Source organism: Daphnia magna, linkage group LG4 (assembly GCF_020631705.1).
Source record: "Daphnia magna isolate NIES linkage group LG4, ASM2063170v1.1, whole genome shotgun sequence".
Taxonomy (NCBI): Eukaryota; Metazoa; Arthropoda; class Branchiopoda; order Diplostraca; family Daphniidae; genus Daphnia; species Daphnia magna.
Window position 1 is genome coordinate 12918168 of NC_059185.1, and position 27896 is coordinate 12946063.

At 39.6% G+C, this 27896-nt stretch overlaps 5 protein-coding genes, 4 long non-coding RNA genes and 2 other non-coding genes across 20 annotated transcripts; 6 read left to right on the forward strand and 5 right to left on the reverse strand.

Annotated features, from left to right (window-relative positions):
* Positions 1-109: 109 nt before the first annotated feature.
* LOC123471468 lies at positions 110-1722 on the forward strand. The gene is made up of 3 exons (XR_006645945.1): positions 110-994; positions 1109-1319; positions 1424-1722. It is a non-coding gene; the product is annotated as an uncharacterized LOC123471468 (long non-coding RNA).
* Positions 1723-2026: 304 nt separating this feature from the next.
* Positions 2027-4420, reverse strand: LOC116920306 (zinc metalloproteinase nas-7-like). Its single transcript, XM_045172799.1, has 10 exons — positions 4045-4420; positions 3880-3986; positions 3665-3796; positions 3336-3574; positions 3096-3263; positions 2873-2996; positions 2625-2812; positions 2478-2546; positions 2299-2408; positions 2027-2196 (listed from the first exon to the last, which is right to left on the reverse strand). The coding sequence occupies exons 4-10, from the start codon at positions 3568-3570 to the stop codon at positions 2149-2151; spliced, it is 942 nt and encodes a 313-aa protein (XP_045028734.1). The 5' UTR covers positions 3571-3574; positions 3665-3796; positions 3880-3986; positions 4045-4420; the 3' UTR covers positions 2027-2148.
* A 1417-nt stretch (positions 4421-5837) lies between these two features.
* On the forward strand, positions 5838-7747 carry LOC123466493. Its single transcript, XM_045172788.1, has 6 exons — positions 5838-5990; positions 6104-6305; positions 6382-6536; positions 6596-6797; positions 6876-7127; positions 7182-7747. Exons 1-6 carry the CDS (start codon positions 5865-5867, stop codon positions 7664-7666), a joined length of 1422 nt encoding a protein of 473 aa, XP_045028723.1. The 5' UTR covers positions 5838-5864; the 3' UTR covers positions 7667-7747.
* An 822-nt stretch (positions 7748-8569) lies between these two features.
* Positions 8570-10754, reverse strand: LOC123471448 (facilitated trehalose transporter Tret1-like). Its single transcript, XM_045172782.1, has 5 exons — positions 10545-10754; positions 10328-10460; positions 10028-10251; positions 9700-9950; positions 8570-9633 (listed from the first exon to the last, which is right to left on the reverse strand). Exons 1-5 carry the CDS (start codon positions 10590-10592, stop codon positions 8742-8744), a joined length of 1548 nt encoding a protein of 515 aa, XP_045028717.1. The 5' UTR covers positions 10593-10754; the 3' UTR covers positions 8570-8741.
* Positions 9837-15137, forward strand: LOC116920433. Of its 2 annotated transcripts, XR_006645943.1 has the most exons (10): positions 9837-9975; positions 10041-10274; positions 10368-10481; positions 12164-12743; positions 12838-13112; positions 13172-13256; positions 13327-13780; positions 13840-14049; positions 14122-14299; positions 14371-15137. It is a non-coding gene; the product is annotated as an uncharacterized LOC116920433 (long non-coding RNA). The 2 variants fall into 2 exon arrangements; XR_006645944.1 differs by lacking the exons at positions 9837-9975; positions 10041-10274; positions 10368-10481 and adding an exon at positions 10891-11960.
* On the forward strand, positions 13187-13259 carry Trnar-ccu. The gene has a single exon. It is a non-coding gene; the product is annotated as a tRNA-Arg (tRNA).
* Positions 15138-16277: 1140 nt separating the features above from the next.
* On the reverse strand, positions 16278-17712 carry LOC116920383. Of its 5 annotated transcripts, none has more exons than XR_006645936.1 (8): positions 17647-17712; positions 17528-17569; positions 17343-17442; positions 17212-17275; positions 17096-17153; positions 16986-17018; positions 16833-16913; positions 16278-16762 (listed from the first exon to the last, which is right to left on the reverse strand). It is a non-coding gene; the product is annotated as an uncharacterized LOC116920383 (long non-coding RNA). The 5 variants fall into 5 exon arrangements; XR_006645939.1 differs by having other exon boundaries at positions 17343-17422; positions 17510-17569; positions 17647-17661; XR_006645935.1 differs by lacking the exon at positions 17528-17569 and having other exon boundaries at positions 17343-17422; positions 17647-17677.
* On the forward strand, positions 17711-19426 carry LOC123471467. Of its 2 annotated transcripts, none has more exons than XR_006645940.1 (7): positions 17711-17836; positions 18193-18350; positions 18418-18492; positions 18551-18608; positions 18685-18717; positions 18790-18870; positions 18941-19426. It is a non-coding gene; the product is annotated as an uncharacterized LOC123471467 (long non-coding RNA). The 2 variants fall into 2 exon arrangements; XR_006645941.1 differs by having other exon boundaries at positions 18460-18492.
* Positions 19427-20567: 1141 nt separating this feature from the next.
* On the reverse strand, positions 20568-26254 carry LOC123471466. Of its 4 annotated transcripts, XR_006645932.1 has the most exons (8): positions 26123-26254; positions 25838-26060; positions 22987-25748; positions 22627-22892; positions 22483-22567; positions 21959-22412; positions 21688-21899; positions 20568-21615 (listed from the first exon to the last, which is right to left on the reverse strand). XR_006645932.1 is itself a non-coding variant. In XM_045172815.1 (3 exons), the coding sequence occupies exons 1-3, from the start codon at positions 22115-22117 to the stop codon at positions 21483-21485; spliced, it is 504 nt and encodes a 167-aa protein (XP_045028750.1). In that variant the 5' UTR covers positions 22118-22382; the 3' UTR covers positions 20568-21482. The 4 variants fall into 4 exon arrangements, 1 of the variants encoding a protein (XP_045028750.1); XR_006645933.1 differs by lacking the exons at positions 25838-26060; positions 26123-26254 and having other exon boundaries at positions 22987-23566; positions 25636-25769; XR_006645934.1 differs by lacking the exons at positions 25838-26060; positions 26123-26254 and having other exon boundaries at positions 22987-23562; positions 25636-25756.
* On the reverse strand, positions 22480-22552 carry Trnar-ccu. The gene has a single exon. It is a non-coding gene; the product is annotated as a tRNA-Arg (tRNA).
* Positions 25453-27607, forward strand: LOC116920250 (facilitated trehalose transporter Tret1). The gene is made up of 5 exons (XM_045172783.1): positions 25453-25587; positions 25656-25788; positions 25850-26073; positions 26146-26396; positions 26463-27607. The coding sequence occupies exons 1-5, from the start codon at positions 25540-25542 to the stop codon at positions 27352-27354; spliced, it is 1548 nt and encodes a 515-aa protein (XP_045028718.1). The 5' UTR covers positions 25453-25539; the 3' UTR covers positions 27355-27607.
* The last annotated feature ends 289 nt before the right edge of the window (positions 27608-27896 follow it).

A 27896-nucleotide genomic window follows, 5' to 3' on the forward strand; every position in this document is an offset into this window, starting at 1 on the left:
ATGGTGTCCATCACCTCGTGAATCTGTCTAATAAACAATTGAGCAGGGGACAATCCGATCTTCAGTCGGATGCTGCTCTACCACTCAGCTATGCCCCTCTATCTTCACAATTATTACATCTTTAACTTTTAGCCTGACTTGAATAAATCTCTAAAATCAAGTTAGGATAGTGGACAACCTTAGCCGTTTATGGTTCTATTCATGCTTCTTGTTCTCGCCGATCGATCGCTGGCAGGTACCTAGCGAATCCAGTCACGTAACGTACTCCTTTGAGATAAGTGGCCTAGTTTCTTCATTTACCGGTGCACACAAAAGATCATAGCTAACTCATCCAGAAAATGTAAATTTGCAATATTGTTGAGTTAACCATTGATTTTTTACCCAAACAGACAGCTACACAAGCGGTTATTGTTCTTCCAGCTGTGATTAACGATTTTAATTGCTGAATCTATGTTACCTTTATTCTTAACTGTTTGTTTTTGTCTAATCGAATCTTGCAGTAACCCTATATGCACAGATGAGCCTTGTGACACAATAAGGAATCTACACTAGGAATCAAAGGTGGAGAGATTAAAATGTCTTTCTTTCTCACTCTCCCTTTCAATGCACACTTTTTTTCTCATGTTTACAAAATGCCAAAGAGATAAAGAAAACAGGTGTCATGGCATAAAGTAAGGGAAAGGGAGAGAAAGAAAAAAAAAGAACTCAGGTTGACTAATTGTACGATCCCTTCCTCCCAAGGTGACGTCGTTCATTTACTAGTTTGTCATCACATATTGCAGTCTTTGATCATGGGTCACGTTCAGAAGTTCTAGAACGTTCTCGTCCCAAACCAAGACAGACCGTTCAGTGCTTTTCTTTGGGGCCTCATCGTGCAAACAATGTCTTGTGTTACTGATTTACTAATTTGTGAGAAATGAGAATAACATGGTACGTTACAACATGACGAGCATGACATCTTTACCCCAATCCAACGTCATCCTTCTCTTTCAAGGTAACTTTCCACATAATTTCTCTTCTAATGAGGAAAGTAAGCTTTAACATTTTAAATTTATTGTGAGAACAGTCCACTCAATTTGATTCCTTCTTATTTTTGTGTTCAAAATAGAAGCCACTAAAATTGATGGCGAAGATTAGAGGCGTAATAAAGAATTGGTCGTGGTTGTCAAAACAAGCGAATAGCTTATAGTTACTGACGACAGGTGTCCTGTGTGCTGACACTTTAAATGTCGCGGATGGGCCTATTCACTTCGAATCAATCTGATGCATCCACCAATTTCGGCAGAGAAATAACAACTGCACACCCCTCTCTAACGCAGGTATTTGTTGTTCATTGGTTAACATTTTATTCACGTCGCTCATCACGTTTGTTTTGTTCAATTAACTTGTTTGACATTCTCCACTGGACCATTCTACAAACAAGGTGTGGTACTCTGTTTCTATGGCTACGGTTTGTCGAATTGTGCCGCCTTTGGGAATGAACGTGACGCTAATGCTACTGATTGAGAATTAGCATTTGAAACAATATTCTTTTGTCGTCAGTGTTTCGACGACATCTTTGCCATTCAGAAACTTTTGGGGAATCCAAAGTCTGTTTGTCACGCACATCACAAATTAATCACGCGCCACATTTAATTGCTAAACAACACACGTCGTTCTTGCCGCATCTATTTTTATCTTTGGCCAGAGCTAGATCATCAAGACCGACAATATCTGAATCAAAAAATCCAACCGAAGAAATCCCGCAGGTAAGTTACTACCTAGACTGTAAACAACAACAGTTTTCCGTCTCGTATGACTTGATTATGAACGTTTTTCACGCAGTTGATTGCGGAATGAATCTGAATTTGTTGATTGATGGCACGTCGATGGAAACGCATCCAGTGATTGAGATTTTACTTTATGCTGCATCTCTGTTCGCGAAGCATATCAATTGAATTTGAATCTCGCCCGAAAGTTTGTGCATGCAAATGATGGTATGCGTAAAGGCAATCAGTTTCTTATTTAACCAACAATTAAAGACAGATAGATTTTTCTGAAATGTATTGATCTAGTCAACTACACTTAACACTAGCCATTACTGTCACAGACTTGTCTACAATGATTTAAGTTGCAACGTGTTATTCCACCGGACGAAACATCCACCTTTTAGCCGGAATAGCAGTTGTACAGCTTGTTAATTTTCTGGACGTCCAACTTTACATTTGTGCATGATAACATTGAGAAAAGATAATTGTGAATTTAAAACAAAAAACTATTAATGGGTAAATGCCAGAAGTAATCGACTATATACAATACCTGAGTGAATCCCTTCAAATTCCCCAAATTCAACTCGCCGTTTCTGGCCATCATAGTCGGAATAGATGGATTATTGGCCATGAACGAACTCGGGTAATGCATGACGGATTCTTTTGGTATAAAAAAAGGTTACCATAGTTACTTGCACAAAATTGGAGTATGAATTTGTGCAAACTTACTAATGTCATAAGGCAGGCCCAAAGTGTTGACCTCAGTCGTTTTCATCGGGTTGAAGAACTGGCGATTGTCTGGTTACAAATTTACATTTATCTTCAATTTAAACCTCTATTCACAAGGCAATTTCACCACAACATTAAATTACATACCTGGACGTATATTGGGATAGTTAATGGTGATGTAATACTGCTGATCGGGACGTTGGTGTTCGTGTTGGAAACCAATGGCGTGCATCAATTCGTGCATGACAGATCCAGGATAATTGTAACTGACGCAATAGTCGGGCAGGCTAACATCTTGCGGACCGTTGCCGTTCATACCCACGTAGCTCCAGCATCTGATTTGTAGGATAAACGTGTCTTTAGTGCATTTTATTATCAAGCAGTAGGTAACTTACCCAACATTGAGATCTCGCCGGATGTAAATGTAATTGCGTTGGGTGGTCCGTGGAACGAAACGAATGCAAGTTTTCGAATGGAATTCGCTGATTGCGTAGCCGAGAACTCGTCGCTGTTCGGGAGCTGGCGGATGGTGCGGATGAAAGCAGCAGAGTGGCCAGATAGAACAGAATCAAATTCAAAGTTAATCTGAATTACGTATGAAACGGAAATAAATCGTACTGTAACTTGCGGAGATGACGTAAGGAACTTGGGCACCTGGCCAAAGACTGTTGCGATCCACGACAGTATTTTTGTTATCATCGAGATCGAGGGTCATGATGTCTCCACCGGCCAGTTTCTTCAACAGCTCGTCACGGATTCGATTGCTCCACTTTCCCGATAACGATCCTTAAATTTGTTTTAAATGTTAACTTTCATTCAATCAAGTACCCAAAATAAAGGACCAAAGAAAAGTCTTACCAGAAGGAACTTTGCTGGAAATGTTGCCACTCAATTCATCGTCATTGAATGGCTCTCCGAGCTCAAAATCTTCGATCGTAACATTTTGATTGACGGTATCGACTGGGACAATAGAGTGGTCATCTTCTTCGTTGGTCGGTAACAAGATGGGTGATGCTGAAACTTTTGATCCCAGCCAAAGGCACAGGAAAGAAACAGCCAGAATAGTCATCAGTGAAGGACGATGAAACATCATTTTCCTGTTGTGAGAAAATTACCATATAATGAGGGTTTCAATACAATTGCAGTCAAAACTATATATAAATAAACTTTTAATAAATTACACTTACAGAAAATTGGAATTTAGAGATACTTGCTGTGGCAATTGCTGTGACTTCAATGAAGCAACCAAGAGCTGATGGTGTTCCTTACTGTTCCAGCTGCCTCTTTATATAGGTGCTCTACCTAATGCTTACCACAAGCTAAACAGATGCAATAAAAGTAAAGCTCTAATCTAAAGTCTAATGATTATGTCAAATATTTTTGAAAAGTCCACAACTAACACCTGAATGTATTTAAAGAATCCATTAGCAGACTAATAGCACATCAAGTGCATGTCTTTTGACGTGGTATTGGTTCATTCAAGTCATCCTACGAAATGTACCGGATATTCTGAAATTTGAACATTCAGTCAATAAACGCCCGCCGACAATGTATGTTTTACGCATACGTGTTTGGCATCCTGTTGGTAAAGTGGATGTCGAATGAGAATCTTCAGATGTCGGTAAAATATGTACCTGTTGTGTAATTCAAATTTAGATTCTTATCACTGTAGACTTAACACGTAGTTAACATTGGTTTTGTTGCCCCAGGTCAGTAACAAACGTAAACGTTGTTGATTTCCGGTTTAGTTATCTCTCTTTCCATCTCTACCGACAATAATCCTCTTGTTGGCACCCATAAACAGTGTGTGCTTGTAACAGTCGGAAACCACAAAGCGAAAGGCAACAAATACTTGGATAGTTAACAGCAAACTATCAAATATGAATAGCACAGCACAAACTGTTTTGGATCCAAGGAAAACGTATCGGCATTCGATCGCCCACGGGGTCCTGTTGGTTTTCCTTTTCTCTAATGCAATTTAGCGAAAGGAAGGGTAAGCAACATCAAAAGGCGAAAGAGTCAGAAGAAAAACGAAACAAAATATTAAAAAAAAAATCCGCTCTCTTCCCTTTTCAAATCAGATTCGCTAGACAGTTTCTGCATTTGGTTTTCATTGGTGGCAGCAGTCAGACGTGTCGAAACTTGTTCCAAGTTCTCCGCCATTTTTTTTTTTCATTTCGTTTCACGTGTCATTTAGTTCAGCTTTCTTTGAGCGTCGATTACAATTCATTGCTTTACATGGGCCAACAGCCAGCACGTCCATAGTTGGATTTTACACCAACGATTTTGTTCAGAATAGCAAAATCATGAAGGTAAGCAGAAAATGTAATTTCTCTTTTATTTTTGTGTTAGGCAAGAAAAGTATGAATAATCCTGGCATTCACAACAGATTGGTAGATTGGTTGACGTTGATTCTGGTTGTTTTGATGAATGTGTTTTTATTATGTTGTGGTAAAGACCAAGGTAAAAGTGTGGGTAGTCTTAACATAAGTAAATGATAGGATGAAAAAAGGAGTTAAGGAGCTTCGTACAAATGGAATTCAGGACAAATTTGGCAAATTGAGTTACATGTAGAAGCTGGTAAAGAGAGCAGGTGTGGGTGCTGGGTTAACCAGATTGACTGTCCTTGTTGTAGTAGAAGCTTTTCAAGTGTAAAACATTTGTGAATTTAGAATTGGGTGGATGCATAATTCAAGTAGAAAACATGCAATAGGTTGATGATGATGCCCTACCTCTGAGCTATGCCTCCTTTATCTTTACAATTCATATGTTTCAATGAACCTCTGATCTAAACTAAATTTTATTTGGAATAGTCAAAATTCAATTTGGAATAGGGGACAACCTCAGTAGTCTATGGTTTTATTTAAGGTTCTTCGTCTATACGATCAATTGTCAGCTTCCAACCGAATCCAAACACGCACACCTTGAAAAAAAGTTGCATCGTTTCTTCATTTACCTACACAGTTAAAGCCATGGCTCACTCATCCAGAAAATGCGAATTGGTAATATTGTTGAGCTAACCGTTGACCCGCTAACCAAACTGATAGCCCGTCCAAGCTGTTATTGTTTGTCTAGGTGTGATTAACGATTGTAATTGCTGAATCTGTGTAACTTTATTCTTGACTTTGGGTTTTTCTCTAATCAGATCTTGCAGAATGGGAAAAACACAAAAGGCGACGAAAACCAAACAAGATTTTTATTTTCCCGTTTTGTAATTCTTATCTCACCTAAACGGAGTTTGTCAACAAAGATGTCATCTTCTCTATCAGCATTAAAGTAAGCATGCGAGGCAGCCACTGATAACAGCACAAAACCTTTTCTCGCCAATAAATTACGACGCATCTCCTACCAAAGGCACAGAATTTTCATTCAACATTAAAGTGAAACATGGCGCATTTACCTGTACTTTTTATTCCCATATGCATTCTGTTTTTAGGGGCGTGGCCGTATTTAACTGCAGCTACCACTTTGGAGGAATTGCAGCTGCAACTGAATCAATTAACCAAAAACTATGTAAGAAAAACTTGTCATCCTTTTCCTTTGCTGTTTTCTGCAATGGGAATTTTGAATTGAATAGAAAAGTCGTTCACTATACTAATTTTGTTTTAAATAATTCGTTATTGCAGAAAATTCTGGAAGAAAAAGTTGCGAGACTGGAACTTGCTCAGCATGTAGCGAATCAATCGGCAAGAAAAATTTCAATTTCTCGGACGTGCAGAGAGACCCGAGATGCCGATCCATCGCTAAGCTCCGGAATGTACTGGATTGATCCTGATGGTCAGGGAGTGGGTGATGATCCGATTTACGTCTTTTGCAACATGACAACAGGTATGGGGACATGATGAAAAACTACTAATATAACCAAACTTCAGCCGACATTAAAAAAATAACAATGACAATGCAGGATCGACTGCTGTTCCGCATGACAGCGAATCACCAACGGATGTGGGTCATTGTGCCGATCCGGGATGTTATTCTAGGGCAGTCAACTACGTCGCCAGCAGCAGGCAAATGCTAGCGTTGGCTGAGTTATCTGCCCAATGTTATCAGTCGATTAAAGTACGTATAAAGTTTACTAAACAAATGGATTTCAATTAATAGTTGATTCGATTCATCAGTACGATTGCAACTATGCCCCGTTGGAGTTGAACGATGTTGCATACGCGTGGTGGAATGATAAATATGGAAACCCGCAATATTATTGGGCTGGCAGCAACAACAGCGTGCACACCTGCCAATGTGGAATCGATGGTAACTGCGTCGATCCTGCCGCCAAATGCAACTGTGATGCTGCGGCACCCGTCCAATTAACGGATGACGGTAAAAAATTCGCAAAATCTTCATACATTTCATTGTTTTGCCTTTGTTATGTAATAACCCTTTTTTTTTAAATTGCAGGTGTCGTGACGAATAAGGAAGTTCTTCCCATCACAAAGCTGAACTTTGGTCGCACCCAGTTTGAAACTTCGTCTGGTGTTCACACGTTGGGCCCGTTTGAGTGTACCGGACAGGTAGTCGTCGATAGAATGCCATCCTCTTGTGAAGATCTATGGAAAACCGGTCACACGTTGAGCGGATTGTATTCAGTGGTAGGCGTTTCAATGGTTGAGAGCGTGTACTGCGATTTTTCTAAGATGCCACACGAGTCAGGTAAAATCTAAGCATTTGATTAAAAGAAGCGTTTAAAACGCTATTTCATTTCAGGTTTCCAGAATTGGATCGGATTCGTAGACATCAAATCTTCTCCCACTTACTTTTACGTTAGGAAACTTTATAATTACTTCGCTCAATTAACTACTCCTATTCCTTTTGAAACTGAAATTGTGAATGTGGGACGTTCCATGAATTTGACCACGGGTATATTTACTGCACCTCGAACGGGCAAATACTTTTTCAGCGCGTCTGGGAACACGAATTTTCCTGCGTCTTCGTATACGCTTTTATTTGACATAACTCTATATAAAAACGGTTATTCAGTAGGGAAAATTAGAACTGATTCATACAGCTCTTCGCCGAATTTAAAAACATTTACTCTGCAAACTATTTTGGATTTGCAAGTGGGAGATGAAATTTGGTTGGGCATTTCAATGTTGCCACAGGAAGCCTTCATTTTCGGCTATGAATATTCTCACTTTACCGGTTTCTTACTAGAAGAATCAATTTCCAATTCATTGAATTCCCTCAACTGATCGTTGTTAGTCAAAAATTAAAAGTAGAAAAATGTCGCAAAATAGGAGCAATCTTAAAAATATACGTGCCTTAGAACGAGATCAATAGGGAAACTGGTCTCCTTTGTGTGTGTGTCAATGGATCCTTTTGATCCCTTCTATACAGGTTCAATCACGGGTTTGAATCGAGCATCCGATCTGCAGTCGGATGCTCGATCAATGAGCTTTCCCCACTGTTGATCACTAATCTAGCAATCCGGATCGGAAGCTCAACACTTGGTTTCTTAACACTTTGTCCAGAATATCATCAACATCACATTTGGCCAGATAGCGCTAATTTTTGTTATTCCGCCGCCGCCCCCTTGGCATTGAAATGCTGTTCTTATGTTGTTAATGAGATAAACAATTGTTCAAGTGAAAATAACTGATATTGGATTCAAACTGTTGGACTTAAGTCCACCCAGAGTTACCAGAAATGAAATTTTCTTGTGTAAAACGCAAAGCAGTTCAAGACGTAATAACCTCGTAACCCCATATTTAACTAACACGCCTTTCAAATAGCCTATTTAACACAGTTGTTACTAGACATGTGCGCTGTGGTTTAGCAATAGCTGAAAACATCAAAAGCATGTGACCAAATCGTGCTCTACTTCCGCGTTTTCTCAAAATTTTGCTTTAAATTCATCTACTCCGTACCGGAAATTCGCATCACGTAAGACTAACTGAAGGAACTAGAACAATGACATGGCGCTTGATTTTCCTTGACGCTTTCCCATCGGCAGCAAAAAAAAGGATTGAAAACAGTTCGTTTCGGTGTTACCACTCGACGTAAGATTATGTAATGTAGTAAAAGGTATTCATTCTTTTATTATTATTTTTTTTAAATCATCAAATATTCAGTAGTCGTAACTAAAATTTATTTTGGTTATGCTTATTGGTCAACAGAAAAGCAGGAGAAAAGAAAAATCATGTGATTCTACACTTGACAGCAGGAAAACAGATCAAATGGATAAAATGTTTACCGAGCTATCATCCAATTATTGGTGAACAACAAATGCAAACATATTATATCATTAATTAAAATGTAGCTTTTTATTTAGAAAACAGCAACTCTGTCACCATCTACTTCATTAGCCGGTGGTACAATGCTATGATCGACGATTCCGTATTGGTTGTCGGAAATGGTCGTCAACTGCGTGCTGACAGTTGCTAGGGCAGCTTGTTCGTCTTCTGCCGGTTTGTCATCTTTCTTAACATTGCTGAAAAGCTCTTCCATCTCCTCGAGGGTTCTGCCTTTAGTTTCCGGCAAGAGGAAATAAACAAATGCGATGCTCGATAAGGTGCAGCCCGCGAAGATGAAAAAAGTCACGTCGTTGCCCAAATGGATCAGCATGTCGGGGAAAAAACGGACAATCACCAGGGTCACAATCAAATTGAAAGAAGACGTTATCGTTCCCAACATGGTCCTATACTGCGACGGGAACATTTCACCCATAATGATAAAAGGGACGTTGCTCATACCGCCGGAGTAGGCAACAAAGAAAACGATGAGGGAAACGAGTGGCAGCCAGCCGAGAAGTTCCGTGGCTGTATCTGCACCCCAAATCCGCTGGAAGTAGAAGAATGTTCCCATGGATGTCAGGGAGATGGATGTGATGGCAGCCGAACCCAACAAGAGAATTCTTCGACCGTAGCGATCCACAAAGAATCCGGAAGCGATGGTAAAGACCAGTTGAACACCACCGACGATGATGGTGGCGTAGCGACTCTCGATGCTGCTTCCGGCGACCTGAAAGATGCTGACGGTGTAAAATATCATGGCGTTGATGCCGGTAGCTTGCTGGAAGAACATGATGCCTAGTGAAATGCCGAACGGCTTCATAACGGGACCTCTCATCAAATCTCCGAGGCGTATGGATCCGTGACTGCTGGCCGTTTTCTCGTGGTGTTCCTTCATCCGTCGCATTTCCGCGTCCACGTTAGTGTTTCTTACATAACATTATCGTCATTAGTTCGATTGAAACCTCTTAATGAGAATTATTTCTATTATTTACTTTCCGCGAAGTTGTTGAAGAGCGTGGCGTCCCTCGTCTTCCATTCCGTGAGTGAGCAACCAAATCGGAGTTTCGGGCATGAGACAAGTCCAGAACAAAAAGAGGACTGGCAACACAGTGAAAATGAAAGCTAAATTGTCCCATTCGACAAAGGCTCCGATGATGTAAGCCACCCAGATTCCGAGAGCCAAAGAAGAGGCTGTTATGGAACCCAATCGTCCACGGACGTTTGGCGATGAACATTCACTCACCTTATCATCCCAACCCAAATGACTGGTAATAATTGTGAATTGTTACTGGATTTTGACGTATTTAAAAATTTCATTACGTAAATTTGGCAGGCTGGAGTTGTACATCCGACGCCGAATCCTTGCAGTAGACGGCCAGCGTACAACATGGCTTTGTGTTTGCCAATGCAGGTGAGCCCTAGGATGAGCGATCCGAATATGTAGAGCAGATAATGACCCATCAATGCTTTCTTACGGCCGCAATATTGCATCGGTATGCTGATGGCCAGCGCCCCGAAGAAGGACCCGCACATGGGCATTGCAGCTAGGCAAAAAAGAAAAACGCAGGTTATTTTATGCGAAATAGTGTGCTGTTCAATTTTGAAGGTTGTAATGTTTACAGATCCATTTGAAATCGTCTGCGTCCATTTCGAAATCTAGTGTCCTGTTGAGAGATGGCAATCCAGGTGAGCCCCATCCTCTGACGGTGCCCATGCAAAAGTAACCCCACGACCCGACAACTGCTGCCATCAACTGCCACGTTCAATTTTTCAGGTAAATACATTTAAGGATGTTATGCCATAAACTTTGCTCGTGATTGTAAGAAATTTACGGTACCTGGGGCAACACTTTTTGAGGGTTCTTCATCAACCTCTGTTTAACCATTTTCTTTTTCTTGTCTTTTTGTTGACACAAAAGCAAAAATTCGGGAAAAAAAAAGAAGGGTCAAATGCTGAAGCGTATCTAAATGCTTAACGAATGGCTATGACTGTTCTGTGAAAGCTCTGAAGCTCGTCTGATGACCAGAGATGATTCAGACGCAAATGTTGAATGGAAGCTAGTAGACTGGTCACGCGAACCATTTTATTTTTGTTGACTGCGCGGCTGCAAATCATGACAAGAAATTGAACATTCTTGATAGGTTTGTGCTGCATTCGAAGCTGAATGCCGCATGCATAGGCTACTTGCGGCCATTTTGTTTTCATTTGAGAGCTTGTTTAAGTGAAGAATACTGATGTCTTTGGACTGTTTAACCTGTATGGTAACGCACACACGACCAAACTTTTATAATCAGTCGCTAATTTCTAGCCATTGGCAGACGTACTCCGCCGATTAATAGTATTTGCTAGTGGATTGTTGCATATGACTGATAGATAAATATTTAAGGATCTTTCCGTTCTTTTGTTGATCGATTGTTATACAGTTGTTGTTCGAAGTTATTCAGTCACTTTAGGAAGGAGATTCTTCGTGATATTGTTGTGTTAAAGCAAGTCTTGGCGGGCTCAACAATCTGGAACTCACTTGTTATGTTTTCTCGAAGGATTATATATCGCGGGTTTAAGGATAAAACCAATTATTTATTCAAAATCCGCGTTCGATTTTGATAGTGCCGTGTGATTTTTGTCGAATTTCAAGAGATGTTATTTTTTTCAGATTTTGACAAAAGTGGGAAGGGTATAGCCTTCCCATTTTTCATTTTTGGCCAAAATTTTAATTTTTATTAAAATACTTGATTTTGATTCAAAATCGAATAAAAATCACGAAAATCAAGTTTATTATTCCAGTGGTCCTATAGTTTTTGAGCTAAACGTAAAAAAAAAACTAAACAAAATATAATTGAACAGCGTATGTTTTTGTATATTTAAAAAACTGCTTGTTTAACGAAGAAACCAGCAACTTATTCGAAATCAGCGTTCAACTTTGATTCCACAGTGGGATTTTTGTCGTATGTCGATTGGCAAAACAAAAAAATGGATAGGAGACTGCTTTCGCAATTTGGTCAAAATCTGAAGAAAAGAAAAGAAAGACATTTGTTGACATTCGGCAATGGCAATGGCAATACCGAAATCGAACGCTGATTTCGATTAAGTTATAGGTTTTCCCATTAAACGAGCGATTTTACCTTTCAAATTAACTGGTACAGCACAATCACCACTCCAGCGCCATCTAGTATCCGCGGAGCAATTTTGGCACTGGTACCGTGGTACGGTGTACGCGTGTACCGCACCAGAGCTCCGTGGACTCCAGTATTAGGTGTGACCTCCTTTTGACCTTTGTCGTCTGGTGGCCATCTTGAATTCTTGATGCATTACAAACTCGAGTGCAAGGCTTTGTGCAGTATATGTAGAAAATCTAATAAAAATGTCCTCCAATCCTAATACATCTCGATATTTTTTAGAAAATGAGTGGTATTCTTCTTGTTGACGTATGGAAATGTTTGGCTACTTTCTTTGCAGGAAGACAGTGCAGGTGAATCATCAAACTCTTGTGGCAATTTTGACAACAACACCAGTCAGGTCAAGTTGGCATAGCTCGATTAGGACCTGCAGCCGGAAATAGCAATCGCCTTCGCCTGGAGACTCCCGATCAGCGCCTTCCAGCCCAAATGAAGTGGCGTGCCGTCAAATTTTCCCAGAAAGACATTGAAGAGATTTTGCTTCACCTTTAAATGAAGATAACAGTTCAGAATTTGATGGATGTTTGTTGGAACTGGCGGAGAGTTCAATTGACTTAACCAGCAAGACCCCAGATTTTCTGTAAGATCGAGAAAGAAGTTAACCGAGAAATAAAAGGCATCTAGACAAACGGAAAATGTCATCATAAAATTTTTTCCTTGATGCATCAAATGCCTTTCAACTAACAAAATGGATGCAAACAAACCACGAAAAAAGAAGTTGTTTCAACAGGCACACACATTTAATTATTCTTGTTTTGTCTTTTGCATTAGAGTCAGAGTTCCAAGGCAGTTCTGTTGGCTTAAAAGGTTCAGCTGGAAGCGAACGTGTCGCGTCGGGAGTCATTGGAACTCAAAAATATGTAAGTATCATTGATTTCATTCTTTATGTTTTTCGCCTTGTTTTGAAGGTCTCGAGTAGCAAATTATCTTGATTGTTGTTCTTTTCCTGTACAGAATAAAACCAGGGAGAGACTAATGTGATTCAACTGTATTGAGCATCACAACGAGAAAACGAGCGTCTAAATTCCCCTGCAATACGTGCGACCTTATCCAGAAGGCGACAGCAGGATCGCGCAATTCGTCAAGGATAATGCCAACCTCCTGTGCGGATTTACGTAAAAATCGGATCCGGTGTTTGGAATGGGATTGGTTGCCTTGCCTCGACCAAAGAAGGTTTCAGTCGCCAGTTTTGGTTGCATCGCATTGACTGATGCATTGCTGATGCTTCGGTAATGCATCATGTCGTATTTTATCAAAATGAAAATGCCGATTCATGTTTGAGCTTTAGGGACCATTAACGTCAGCCTCTGTGGCCTAATGGATAAGGCACCGGCCTCCTAAGCCGGGGATTGCGAGTTCGAGTCTCGCCAGAGGTAAAAGAAACATTTGATATTGAAATTATATCGTGTCACGGTCTTAATTGAATTACGTTCCAATTACAAGGTACGGATTGTAATGCTAGCGAGCTGACAACCAATACATTTTCCTGATTGAACATCTTTTGGAAGCTGGTAAAGTGCTGGCTGGACCAGGTTTTGCACCCAAGCAGAACTTGTTGTGTGTCTTTCTTGATGAGCTGGAGAGAACTCTGTTTTCCTACTTGAACACCTTTTGGAGGTTCGTAGGTGCTGAGCGGGACGAGCGAAGCTGGAAACGGTTTGCTAACAAAGTCCTTCAGTGTTTTCTTAACGCCTGGAAGTGGTTTCACCTCGGCCGTCCGGTTTACTCGTGTGGTTGTATGGAACGGGACGGAAGCCGATGCTGCGGAAGACGGTACCACATTTCTGCAGACGGGGACGGACTTCTTCACAGGAATTTTAGGCTCCAGTTCCAAAATCGGCCATGTCAGATACTCAGAAACAGCGGAGGAATCGTGGCGAATACGTTGATCGGACAAGTCAGTTATCTTTACACAATATTCGTCATTTTGGTTATTGACTCTTGTTTTGATTTTAGATGAACAACCGCCCGCCTTAACCAAAATCTGGTGCTCGTTGAAAGACTGGCAGACACGTTTGGGACGGCGACTTTAGCGATAATCATCGAAGATGTTCTGGAAAGTGACGTCGCCCTCTCGACAAATAAAAAGGAACAATCGTTGGTGCAGAAGCCAGAAGCAAGTCAATCAATTAGCGACCGTGTGCAACTTCATACCAACATATTTGGGTAATGATATGTTTTGAATCATCCTGGCATGTAAAATGATTTTCTGACTGAATTTCTTGCTGACGATTGTAGATGGCGTTGTGGACGGATGCCATGTATTGCAAAATTGCAACTGACAGAAAACAGTGGCATTTGTGACGTGATATACATATACCAATGTGATAGTGACTGCCAGGTGACTTCTGGCAGGAATGGCACGTGAAAGTAGCCAGCACTTTTGATCGTCCATCATCGCCAGTTAGGAGACGTGGTAAAGTATATCGTAGTTAGCACTGCGTTAGTTTCGGAGATTCATGTTAAAGCAATTACATTTTGTACCAGGAAACATAGACTGCAAGTACTTAAATTCTTTATTGTTCGTTCTCAAAATACGCGAATGTGCTGTGGCAGCATCTTGATTCGTTCGATCTCGAGTCATAAACGTAACTATTGGCAACTCTGCATCCTTAGTTGAGATTTCTAGCTTCTGCAATGAGTAGCCAAAATTGCAGTTATGCTAAATTTTAGATAGGCCTTAGAATTGTGCAAAAATAAAATGTGGAATGTTTGTGAAAAGCCAATGGGATATCATTCGTGATCAGCTGATTTCCGTGTGTGCATATTAAACAGTAAGTCTCATTTCTGAAAAAAAATTTGATGTTTCAATGTCTATCAGTAGCCGTTTGTGAAAACCTTGAATCGACGAACAATTTCGAACTTTGAAATTTTTACAACTACACGCTTGCCTTTATTGTAAGTAAACAATATTTTGGTTATTAGAGAAATATTGGCTTTAGCGTTTGCTTTTCACTAGCTGTGGTGGCCCTGGAAAGGGGCCATTTTGTCTAGTGCATTGCAATTTTGGCTTTAGCGTTTGCTTTTCACCAGCTATGGTGGCCCTGGAAAGGGCCATTTTGTCTAGTGCATTGCAATTTTGGCCTAGGCAATGGCGCCTAGTTGCTCTTTCACGCCATTGTTCAGAGTAAAAGGAGGGAAAAACGATAAGAATAACGGTTACAGGGCTCACTTTTTGAAGGAATTATTTCGTCGTTATAAAGTTGCAAATCATTGTATTGTGTGAAGCATTGTCAATAAAAATTGTTTTTAACAAAAATTTTGTAAAACTTATTTTTGTCTTAGTGTTCATACTATGCATCTCTCTAACCTTTGAAGGTAATGATAAAATACTAGTTCAAGAAAGTATTTGCACCTTATTGAATTTATTGTGGTCGGAATCCTAAGTGAAATATCAATTTACCTTGAACGTTGCTACAAAATATTTCCAAGTGTAAAAAGGTTGTCTTTAAATGATTAGAAAAAATGGCGAAAATCGAGTTTGTTTTCACGTTTGACTTGAGGTATTTTTGAAATAACGAAAAACGGCATAGCAATGTTGGCGCGCCAACGGCACGTAAGTTCCTTTTATTACAAAAATGGCTGCCTTGAAATCAGTGTTAAAAAATGAGAGTCAAAGGTGTAGAATGTATCGAATTCCAAGTCAAACACAAAAAAGTCGGGCTTATCTTGTCGGGCTTGACTACCACTCAGACTTTTTCATCCAGAACTCAACTTAAAAATAAGCCCAACTTTTTCGTTCTTTTCTGACCACCACACAGCCACTTGGAAGTGGGGTACCTGGCAGGGATTCAAGCGACACACCGTCGAGTTCCCAGGGCAGCTGAGGCAGGTTCAGTAGACCACCACGTGGCCATTTGAAGTAGGAGTAGGATGCGTGGGCAGGCATCTGAGTGAGATACACTGTCAAGTTTCCATGCCATCGTCCATCAGTTGGACCATGACTGGGCCCTGTATCCTGAAAATGACATTTCAAGAAGTTTTAAGTGTCTGGCTGGATATTGCGTTATGATATAGTTCCAAAGTTTATAAGTATGTCAGTTGTAGCTCAATGGTAGAGCGGCGGCTTGAGAAGTCAAAGGTCTGAGGTTCGATACCCATATGGAAAACATGGTATTTTTGTGATTTTATTGTTATTTAGTAAAATACGAAGAAATTTGGCGTAAAATCAAAAAAATTCCAGAAAAAAATTTTTGCCAAAAAAAAAAAAAAAAACCAGAAAAAAATTTTTTACCGGGAAAAAATTTCAAAAAAAAAGTAGCAAAAAAATTTCATAAAAAAAGCAGCAAAAAAATTTCCAAAAAATTTTTTCCGCTTATAAATTGAAATTATGTTTTCTAAATATATCTACTAGAAAGTTATAAAATACAAGAAAGTATTAATTAAAAGTAATATCCTTTAAAATGTGTTTATTTTCAATTCTGATACGATTTACAAGTTTGAGTCAATACAGTGCTGCGACAAATACATTCAGCGTTATCACAAGTCATGGGGAAACACGGCCACAAACATAATTTCTTTTTTCACTTGAAAAATGAAACAGGTGATAAATACGTAAAGCTTCGGGGTCGTTTCAAGTGCTGTCAATTATATAATGGCATAACCTAGCATCGGTTTCATTGGAGCATTTCATCTACACACAAAAAATATCAGAAAAATAAATACTGCCGATAGTGTCGGCACAGGACGTTTCAGGCTTATCACAAGGCTCATCATGCGGTAACATTGCATCATATAACGAAAAACTTATACACAATTACTTTTCTTTTGTAAAAATGCATATGAAATGTATGGAAATTTTCGGACACCCAACCAACTCCCATCAAACAGGGTTCCAAATTACCATCGAAGTACTGTTCCACTTCATCTCGACACGATCCTAGATAAAAAAAACAAGAAACAATACAGTACAAAAACTAGCTTACATACTAGTTATACCAGTGAAATACCTTATACTTATGCTCATGCATAACACACCTCCCCTAGCATGTTCCAATTAAGAAATATGGCTACATAGGCCAAACCAAAACCTGCATAGAAACAGCAAACAAGAAAAAACATAAGCAAAAGATGATTTGTATGGTAACAAAATAATTTAGTACCTTAAAGGAGTCCATCAACAGGATAATCAATCCCTAACATATTAGAAAATTTAAAAATGTAACAAAGCCAAAAACAAAAAAAAATGAAACAGGAATTTTAAATTACTTACAACTTGCCATTATAAATGAAACCTTTCTATAGCAAAAGTTGAGCTGCAGTACAACAACCTGTTAAAAGAAAAGGGAACAGATGTATGCAAACCATCCTGTTATTGTAACTGTTTACCATGAGTGAAGAAGCATAGCTTGACGATATTTCCTTATGCCATCTCATCCAATCAATTGGCCATCTTAAAGGAAATAAAATATGCTTTATAACATGCTATGTTATATTAACACCTGAACATGTAATCATACCTTGAATTTAAAAATTGAGGACCAGTGCATGCAGAGACTTAGGTAAGTACATGTGATGACAGCTGCATACATCATATAGCCTGGCAGCAGAAGATAGATACTTCCAATTCAGTGATTAGTGCAAAACGTCAGTGATTAGTAAAACGTATTCAACACAAAACACATACAGATTAAATTTATAATACCATCTCCCACCATTCAAATTTCAATGCAAATAGCAATTCGAGCTTTAAAAGAAATCGAACCATCAACTAAGTTTTAAATTGTAACATTTAATTTGATTAAGATGAGAGTGAAAACTTACTTTCAAAAGCGGCGACGTTCTGCATACAAAAGGACTTTTAAGCACAGTGCCACTCCTTTTATACCTCTCCTGGTCTCGACGACAGCAGTGTCATCGCGTGGTGGTGGGCGTGGTCGGGATCTGGAGAGCTATATAACGAGTGCCACCACTTTGTAGAGTTCTTTTGACTGTAGGAAGTTACTGATGTTAGGTAAGTATATTATGAGCGTTAGGGGAATAATTTATGATTTAATATTTATCTTGTCAAAGTAATTTCTGGGTGTTTGTTAAATTTTTTCATTAGAAAAGTATCGAAGTTTCTGAATAGCTGGTGAAAATTTCGAATGATTAACACAATGATCGTTAAATTCTATTTGACAAGTTGCTGTTAGTAATAACTTGTTACGAATGATATGTAGTTGTGATAGGGCTTAGGAGGCAATTTTTTTAGATCGTTAGTGGGGGTATTGTTTTTCCACTAATTGCGTGTGTAACGTGATCCGTGACTCATGGATTTGAGATGGTATTAAAAATTTAATCTGTATGTTCATTTTTATGTTGGAACAGGTTGTTTTAGATAAATTGAGCTGTGGTCTGAAAAGTACCATATCACCGAATTGGAGGTTTCTATCATCTACTGCTAGGCTGTGTGACGAATGCAGCTGTCAACATGTGTATTCACCCATGTTTCTGTAAGGACTGGTCCCTGATTTTTAAAATTTAAGGTATGATTACACATTCAGGTGTTAGTATTACATTGCAAGTTATATAGCATATTTTATTTCTTTTTAGATGGCCTTGTATGAGCAAATTGTTTGGTTGGAATGGTATAAGGAAATATCCTCAAGCAATGCTTCTTCACTCTTGGTAAAAAGTTATAATAACAGGATGGTTTGCATACATCTGTTCCCTTTTCTTTTAACAGGTTGTTGTACTGCAGCTCAACTTTTGCTATAGAAAGGTTTCATTTATAATGGCAAGTTGTAAGTAATTTAAAATTCCTGTTTCATTTTTTTTGTTTTTGGCTTTGTTACATTTTTAAATTTTCTAATATGTTAGGGATTGATTATCCTGTTGATGGACTCCTTTAAGGTACTAAATTATTTTGTTACCATACAAATCATCTTTTGCTTATGTTTTTTCTTGTTTGCTGTTTCTATGCAGGTTTTGGTTTGGCCTATGTAGCCATATTTCTTAATTGGAACATGCTAGGGGAGGTGTGTTATGCATGAGCATAAGTATAAGGTATTTCACTGGTATAACTAGTATGTAAGCTAGTTTTTGTACTGTATTGTTTCTTGTTTTTTTTATCTAGGATCGTGTCGAGATGAAGTGGAACAGTACTTCGATGGTAATTTGGAACCCTGTTTGATGGGAGTTGGTTGGGTGTCCGAAAATTTCCATACATTTCATATGCATTTTTACAAAAGAAAAGTAATTGTGTATAAGTTTTTCGTTATATGATGCAATGTTACCGCATGATGAGCCTTGTGATAAGCCTGAAACGTCCTGTGCCGACACTATCGGCAGTATTTATTTTTCTGATATTTTTTGTGTGTAGATGAAATGCTCCAATGAAACCGATGCTAGGTTATGCCATTATATAATTGACAGCACTTGAAACGACCCCGAAGCTTTACGTATTTATCACCTGTTTCATTTTTCAAGTGAAAAAAAGAAATTATGTTTGTGGCCGTGTTTCCCCATGACTTGTGATAACGCTGAATGTATTTGTCGCAGCACTGTATTGACTCAAACTTGTAAATCGTATCAGAATTGAAAATAAACACATTTTAAAGGATATTACTTTTAATTAATACTTTCTTGTATTTTATAACTTTCTAGTAGATATATTTAGAAAACATAATTTCAATTTATAAGCGGAAAAAACTTTTTGGAAATTTTTCTGCTGCTTTTTTAATGAAATTTTTTTGCTACTTTTTTTTTGAAATTTTTTCCCGGTAAAAAATTTTTTTCTGGATTTTTTTTTTTTTTTTTTGCAAAAATTTTTTTCTGGAATTTTTTTGATTTTACGCCAAATTTCTTCGTATTTTACTAAATAACAATAAAATCACAAAAATACCATGTTTTCCATATGGGTATCGAACCTCAGACCTTTGACTTCTCAAGCCGCCGCTCTACCATTGAGCTACAACTGACATACTTATAAACTTTGGAACTATATCATAACGCAATATCCAGCCAGACACTTAAAACTTCTTGAAGTGTCATTTTCAGGATACAGGGCCCAGTCATGGTCCAACTGATGGACGATGGCATGGAAACTTGACAGTGTATCTCACTCAGATGCCTGCCCACGCATCCTACTCCTACTTCAAATGGCCACGTGGTGGTCTACTGAACCTGCCTCAGCTGCCCTGGGAACTCGACGGTGTGTCGCTTGAATCCCTGCCAGGTACCCCACTTCCAAGTGGCTGTGTGGTGGTCAGAAAAGAACGAAAAAGTCGGGCTTATTTTTAAGTTGAGTTCTGGATGAAAAAGTCTGAGTGGTAGTCAAGCCCGACAAGATAAGCCCGACTTTTTTGTGTTTGACTTGGAATTCGATACATTCTACACCTTTGACTCGCATTTTTTAACACTGATTTCAAGGCAGCCATTTTTGTAATAAAAGGAACTTACGTGCCGTTGGCGCGCCAACATTGCTATGCCGTTTTTTGTTATTTCAAAAATACCTCAAGTCAAACGTGAAAACAAACTCGATTTTCGCCATTTTTTCTAATCATTTAAAGACAACCTTTTTACACTTGGAAATATTTTGTAGCAACGTCCAAGGTAAATTGATATTTCACTTAGGATTCCGACCACAATAAATTCAATAAGGTGCAAATACTTTCTTGAACTAGTATTTTATCATTACCTTCAAAGGTTAGAGAGATGCATAGTATGAACACTAAGACAAAAATAAGTTTTACTAAATTTTTGTTAAAAACAATTTTTATTGACAATGCTTCACACAATACAATGATTTGCAACTTTATAACGACGAAATAATTCCTTCAAAAAGTGAGCCCTGTAACCGTTATTCTTATCGTTTTTCCCTCCTTTTACTCTGAACAATGGCGTGAAAGAGCAACTAGGCGCCATTGCCTAGGCCAAAATTGCAATGCACTAGACAAAATGGCCCTTTCCAGGGCCACCATAGCTGGTGAAAAGCAAACGCTAAAGCCAAAATTGCAATGCACTAGACAAAATGGCCCCTTTCCAGGGCCACCACAGCTAGTGAAAAGCAAACGCTAAAGCCAATATTTCTCTAATAACCAAAATATTGTTTACTTACAATAAAGGCAAGCGTGTAGTTGTAAAAATTTCAAAGTTCGAAATTGTTCGTCGATTCAAGGTTTTCACAAACGGCTACTGATAGACATTGAAACATCAAATTTTTTCAGAAATGAGACTTACTGTTTAATATGCACACACGGAAATCAGCTGATCACGAATGATATCCCATTGGCTTTTCACAAACATTCCACATTTTATTTTTGCACAATTTGATGGAATCACATCTACCCAAAGACTCGTATTACTCTAAGGCCTATCTAAAATTTAGCATAACTGCAATTTTGGCTACTCATTGCAAGGATGCAGAGCTGCCAATAGTTACGTTTATGACTCGAGATCGAACGAATCAAGATGCTGCCAAATTTAAAAGTTAACAAATTTAGAAAAAAACAGACAGCACATTCGCGTATTTTGAGAACGAACAATAAAGAATTTAAGTACTTGCAGTCTATGTTTCCTGGTACAAAATGTAATTGCTTTAACATGAATCTCCGAAACTAACGCAGTGCTAACTACGATATACTTTACCACGTCCCCTAATTGGTGATGATGGACGATCATTCCGTGCCATTCCTGCCAGAAGTCACCTGGCAGTCACTATCACATTGGTATATGTATATCACGTCACAAATGCCACTGTTTTCTGTCAGTTGCAATTTTGCAATACATGGCATCCGTCCACAACGCCATCTACAATCGTCAGCAAGAAATTCAGTCAGAAAATCATTTTACATGCCAGGATGATTCAAAACATATCATTACCCAAATATGTTGGTATGAAGTTGCACACGGTCGCTAATTGATTGACTTGCTTCTGGCTTCTGCACCAACGATTGTTCCTTTTTATTTGTCGAGAGGGCGACGTCACTTTCCAGAACATCTTCGATGATTATCGCTAAAGTCGCCGTCCCAAACGTGTCTGCCAGTCTTTCAACGAGCACCAGATTTTGGTTGAGGCAGATTTGGTTGTTCATCTAAAATCAAAACAAGAGTCAATAACCAAAATGACGAATATTGTGTAAAGATAACTGACTTGTCCGATCAACGTATTCGCCACGATTCCTCCGCTGTTTCTGAGTATCTGACATGGCCGATTTTGGAACTGGAGCCTAAAATTCCTGTGAAGAAGTCCGTCCCCGTCTGCAGAAATGTGGTACCGTCTTCCGCAGCATCGGCTTCCGTCCCGTTCCATACAACCACACGAGTAAACCGGACGGCCGAGGTGAAACCACTTCCAGGCGTTAAGAAAACACTGAAGGACTTTGTTAGCAAACCGTTTCCAGCTTCGCTCGTCCCGCTCAGCACCTACGAACCTCCAAAAGGTGTTCAAGTAGGAAAACAGAGTTCTCTCCAGCTCATCAAGAAAGACACACAACAAGTTCTGCTTGGGTGCAAAACCTGGTCCAGCCAGCACTTTACCAGCTTCCAAAAGATGTTCAATCAGGAAAATGTATTGGTTGTCAGCTCGCTAGCATTACAATCCGTACCTTGTAATTGGAACGTAATTCAATTAAGACCGTGACACGATATAATTTCAATATCAAATGTTTCTTTTACCTCTGGCGAGACTCGAACTCGCAATCCCCGGCTTAGGAGGCCGGTGCCTTATCCATTAGGCCACAGAGGCTGACGTTAATGGTCCCTAAAGCTCAAACATGAATCAGCATTTTCTTTTTGATAAAATACGACATGATACATTACCGAAGCATCAGCAATGCATCAGTCAATGCGATGCAACCAAAACTGGCGACTGAAACCTTCTTTGGTCGAGGCAAGGTAACCAATCCCACTCCGAACACCGGATCCGATTTTTACGTAAATCCGCACAGGAGGTTGGCATTATCCTTGACGAATGCGCGATCCTGCTGTTGCCTTCTGGATAAGGTCGCACGTATTGCTGGGGAATTTAGACGCTCGTTTTCTCGCTGTGATGCTCAATACATTAGCAATCTCTCCCTGGTTTTATTCTGTACAGGAAAAGAACAACAATCAAGATAATTTGCTACTCAAGACCTTCAAAACAAGGCAAAAAACATAAAGAATGAAATAAATGATACTTACATATTTTTGAGTTCCAATGACTCCCGACGAGATACGTTCGCTTCCAGCTGAACCTTTTAAGCCAACAGAACTGCCTTGGAACTCTGACTCTAATGCAAAAGACAAAACAAGAATAATTAAATGTGTGTGCCTGTTGAAACAACTTCTTTTTTCGTGGTTTGTTTGCATCCATTTTGTTAGTTGAAAGGCATTTGATGCATCAAGGAAAAAATTTTATGATGACATTTTCCGTTTGTCTAGATGCCTTTTATTTCTCGGTTAACTTCTTTCTCGATCTTACAGGAAATCTGGGGTCTTGTTGGTTAAGTCAATTGAACTCTCCGCCAGTTCCAACAAACATCGATCAAATTCTGAACTGTTATCTTCATTTAAAGGTGAAGCAAAATCTCTTCAATGTCTTTCTGGGAAAATTTGACGGCACGCCACTTCATTTGGGCTGGAAGGCGCTGATCTGGAGTCTCCAGGCGAAGGCGATTTCCATTTCCGGCTGCAGGTCCTAATCGAGCTATGCCAACTTGACCTGACTGGTGTTTTTGTCTAAATTGCCACAAGAGTTTGATGATTTACCTGCACTGTCTTCCTTCAAAGAAAGTAGCCAAACATTTCCATACGTTAATAAGAAGAATACCACTCATTTTCTAAAAAATATCGAGATGTATTAGGATTGGAGGACATTTTTATTAGATTTTCTACATATACTGCACAAAGCCCTGCACTCGAGTTTGTAATGCATCAAGAATTCAAGATGGCCACCAGACGACAAAGGTCAAAAGGAGGTCACACCTAATACTGGAGTCCACGGAGCTCTGGTGAGGTACACGCGTACACCGTACCAGTGCCAAAACTTGCTTTTGCTCCGCGGATACTAGATGGCGCTGGAGTAGTGATTGTGCTGTACCAGTTAATTTGAAAGGTAAAATCGCTCGTTTAATGGGAAAACCTATAATTTAATCGAAATCAGCGTTCGATTTGGGTATTGCCATTGCCATTGCCGAATGTCAACAAATGTCGTTCTTTTCTTTTCTTCAGATTTTGACCAAATTGCGAAGGCAATCTCCTATCCACTTTTTTTTTTTGCCAATCGACATACGACAAAAATCCCACTGCAGAATCAAAGTTGAACGCTGATGTCGAATAAGTTGCTGGTTTCTTCGTTAAACGAGCAGTTTTTTAAATATACAAAAACATACGCTGTTTAATTATATTTTTGTTTAGTTTTTTTTTTTACGTTTAGCTCAAAAACTATAGGACCACTGGAATAATAAACTTGATTTTCTTGATTTTTATTCGATTTTGAATCAAAATCAAGTATTTTAATAAAAATTAAAATTTTGGCCAAAAATGAAAAAGTGGGAAGGGTATAGCCTTCCCACTTTTGTCAAAATCTGAAAAAAATAACATCTCTTGAAATTCGACAAAAATCACACGGCACTATCAAAATCGAACGCGGATTTTTAATAAATAATTGCTTTTCACGTTAAACCAGCAATTTTACCTTCCAGATTAATAGGTATAACACAATTACCACATCGGCGCCACCTGGTATCCACGGGACAGTAGCACATCTTTACACTAGAGCCCCCCCTGGAATCTATGGGGCAATAGATTTTACCGACATAGAAAGAGATTTTGATTAGATAATTCTAAATTCATTGATCCCACGATAGATAGATTCCATTGATCATGAGGATGTTTAGAATCGCCATCTGGTAACATATTTACTAGGCTTCTTAAAATTAATATCAATATGACATTAAAAGCAAGTTAACAAACCGTCTTTCTGAAGAAAGGGGCGACAATAAAGCCATTATGCTTTGCCTTAATGTGAATTCCTTGTTCTTGCAACACTCTACCTTGTTACGAAAACGCATCAAGCAAAAACCGACGTGCAGGTCTTCGATCCATGCCCAGCAAATCTCAGCGCAACGTAACGAAAACAAAATACCGCCCGGAAAAACGCGTTGATACACAGAGGGCAACAATGTATACGTGCCGGTGGACTACGGATTCACATTTTAATCTTTTCAAGATCACGAGAGAAATTAAAAAAAAAAAAAAAGTCAGTCACAAATCGGCCAAACGCAAATATTTCAGCAAGATCCATCATTTTGTGGTGGGTAGGTTTTCCCAAAGATAGAAATTATAAATAAACAACTAACTATAATTGTCTAGTCGCGTGCGCCCTATCATTCAGGTTAAGAAGTCCATTGGCATCAGTATTCTTCACGCTACCGAGCCCTCAAACTAAAACATAATAGTCACCAACAGCAAACCGTTGCGACATCCAGCATTAAATACAGAACAAACCTTTCAAGAATCTCAAATTTCCTAGAATGATTTGCAGCCGCGCTGCCTATAAAATGAAAGCGTTCGCCCTACGAATTCTCCACAATCATCCGATTATTTGTGCCTGGATCTTCTCCGGCCATCACACGAGCTCCACAGCTGTTGCCAAACGGACAAGGCGATTCGACAAGCCCTTCGATTGACTACATCAGTGAGCTCTTTTCTGCTTTTTTTTTAAAACTCATTACGCCAACAAAAAGCGAGAAAATGGTGAAACAGAGTTTGATGAAGAACCCCCACAAAGTCTTACCCCAGGTACTGTACAATGGGTTCATTCAATAGAAAACGATGAAATACATTTACCGAATGATTGTATGTGGCAGTTGATGGCGGCCGTGGTCGGGTCATGGGGTTACTTTTGCATGGGCACATCCAGAGGATGGGGCTCTCCTGGATTGCCATCACTCAACAGGACGCTAGATTTTGAAATGGACGCAGACGATTTCAAATGGATTTGTAAACATTTTAAACGTTTAAAGTCATCTTCCCTTTCCTCTAAAATCACCTTTCTGTATAGCTGCTGTTCCCATGTGTGGATCTTTCTTTGGGGCTCTGGTAGTGAGCATTCCGATGCAATATTTCGGTCGTAAGAAAGCACTGGTTGGTCATTATCTGCTTTACATATTCGGTTTTCTCACCGTGGGGCTCACCTGTTTCGGCAAGCACAAAGCCATGTTGTACGTTGGCCGTATACTGCAAGGACTCGCCGTCGGATGCACGACTCCGGCCTGCCAAATCTACGTAATTAAAGCCAACATCTTTTGAACATCAACGATTTTACAATGAATACCGTTGAATCTTGTGAACGATAAGGTGAGCGAATGTTCGTCACCGAACATACGCGGACGGTTGGGTTCCATAACAGCCTCTTCTTTGGCTCTCGGAATTTGGGTGGCTTACATCATCGGAGCCTTTGTCGAATGGGACACTTTATCTTTCATTTTCAGCGCTCTGCCCGTCGTCTTTCTGCTCTTGACTTGTTTCATGCCCGAAACTCCCATTTGGCTGCTCACTCACGGAATGGAAGACGAGGGACGTCAAGCTCTTCAACAACTTCGCGGAAAGTAAACAATAGACATGATTCTGTTTAGCTAAGGTTCAATCGGCTAACAAAGACACATTTATCAAAGGAATACTAACGTGGACGCGGAAATGCGGCGGATGAAGGAACACCACGAGAAAACGGACAGCGGCAAAGGATCCGTCCGCTTCGCAGATTTGATGACGGCTCCTGTTTTAAAGCCGTTCGGCATTTCACTGGGCATCATGTTCTTCCAGCAAGCCACCGGCATCAACGCCATGGTATTTTACACCGTCAGCATCTTCCAGTCGGCCGGAAGCAGCATCGAGAGTCGCTACGCCACCATCATCGTCGGTGGTGTTCAACTGGTCTTCACCATCGCTTCCGGATTCCTGGTGGATCGCTACGGTCGACGGATTCTCCTGTTGAGTTCGGCTGCCGTCACATCCATCTCCCTGACATCCATGGGAACATTCTTCTACTTCCAGCGGATTTGGGGTGAAGCTACGGCCACGGAACTTCTCGGCTGGGTGCCGCTCGTTTCCCTCATCGTTTTCTTTGTCGCCTACTCCGGCGGCATGAGCAACGTCCCTTTGATCATCATGGGCGAAATGTTCCCGTCGCAGTATAGGACCATGTTGGGAACGTTGTCGTCTTCTTTCAATTTGTTTGTCACCTTGGCGATTGTCCGTTTCTTCCCCGACATGCTGATCCAATTGGGCAACGACGTGACATTTTTCATCTTCGCCGGCTGCACAGTAACGAGCATCGCATTCGTTTATTTCCTCTTGCCGGAAACTAAAGGCAAAACCCTAGAGGAGATTGAAGAGATTTTTAGCAATGTCAAGAAAAATGATAAAAAGGCAGAGGTCGAACAAGCGGCTCCAGCAACGGTCAGCACGCAGTTCACCAACATTTTCGGCAACCAATGCGGACTTGTCTGTCACACAATGCTACCCCCAGTCGGAGAAAAAGACGTCGAAAGAGGAATTACCTTCTAAACAAAGAAATTTGTTTTATTTAACGATCTGATTTGTTTGCGTTGAAGGTTCGTCGACATTTAGATCAGAGCTGATAAGAATGTTTTTATGTATCCATCGTCTTTTTTTTTTTTCCTTCTGTCGTGTCTAGTTTCACGTGACTCTTTCCCGGTTTTTAGCATCTGTGATAGGGAAGCAAAATGTTGTTAGTTACGACTGTTGAATGTCTGATGATTTGAAACAAGGAGAAAAATAAACGCCAATTGTCGAATTACGAAATCTTTTGTCGAACGGCCCATGAAAAAAGAGGTGATGTTAATTTAGTTTTAATGGTTTGGGGAAACCCGAACGTTAAATCTAATTCAGTACACCTCACACGACCAGCGGTTCCGGTGTTCAATGATTAAGCAGGAAAAAAAAAAACAACCCCCCAAAAATATAAATAAAGTCAAATTAAAAAACAAAAACAACAAAACAAACAAAATGAAAACAAATGTTTTCCTTCAGTTCATTCAGTATACATCACACGATCGGCACTTCCGGTGCTCATTGAATAACCAAAA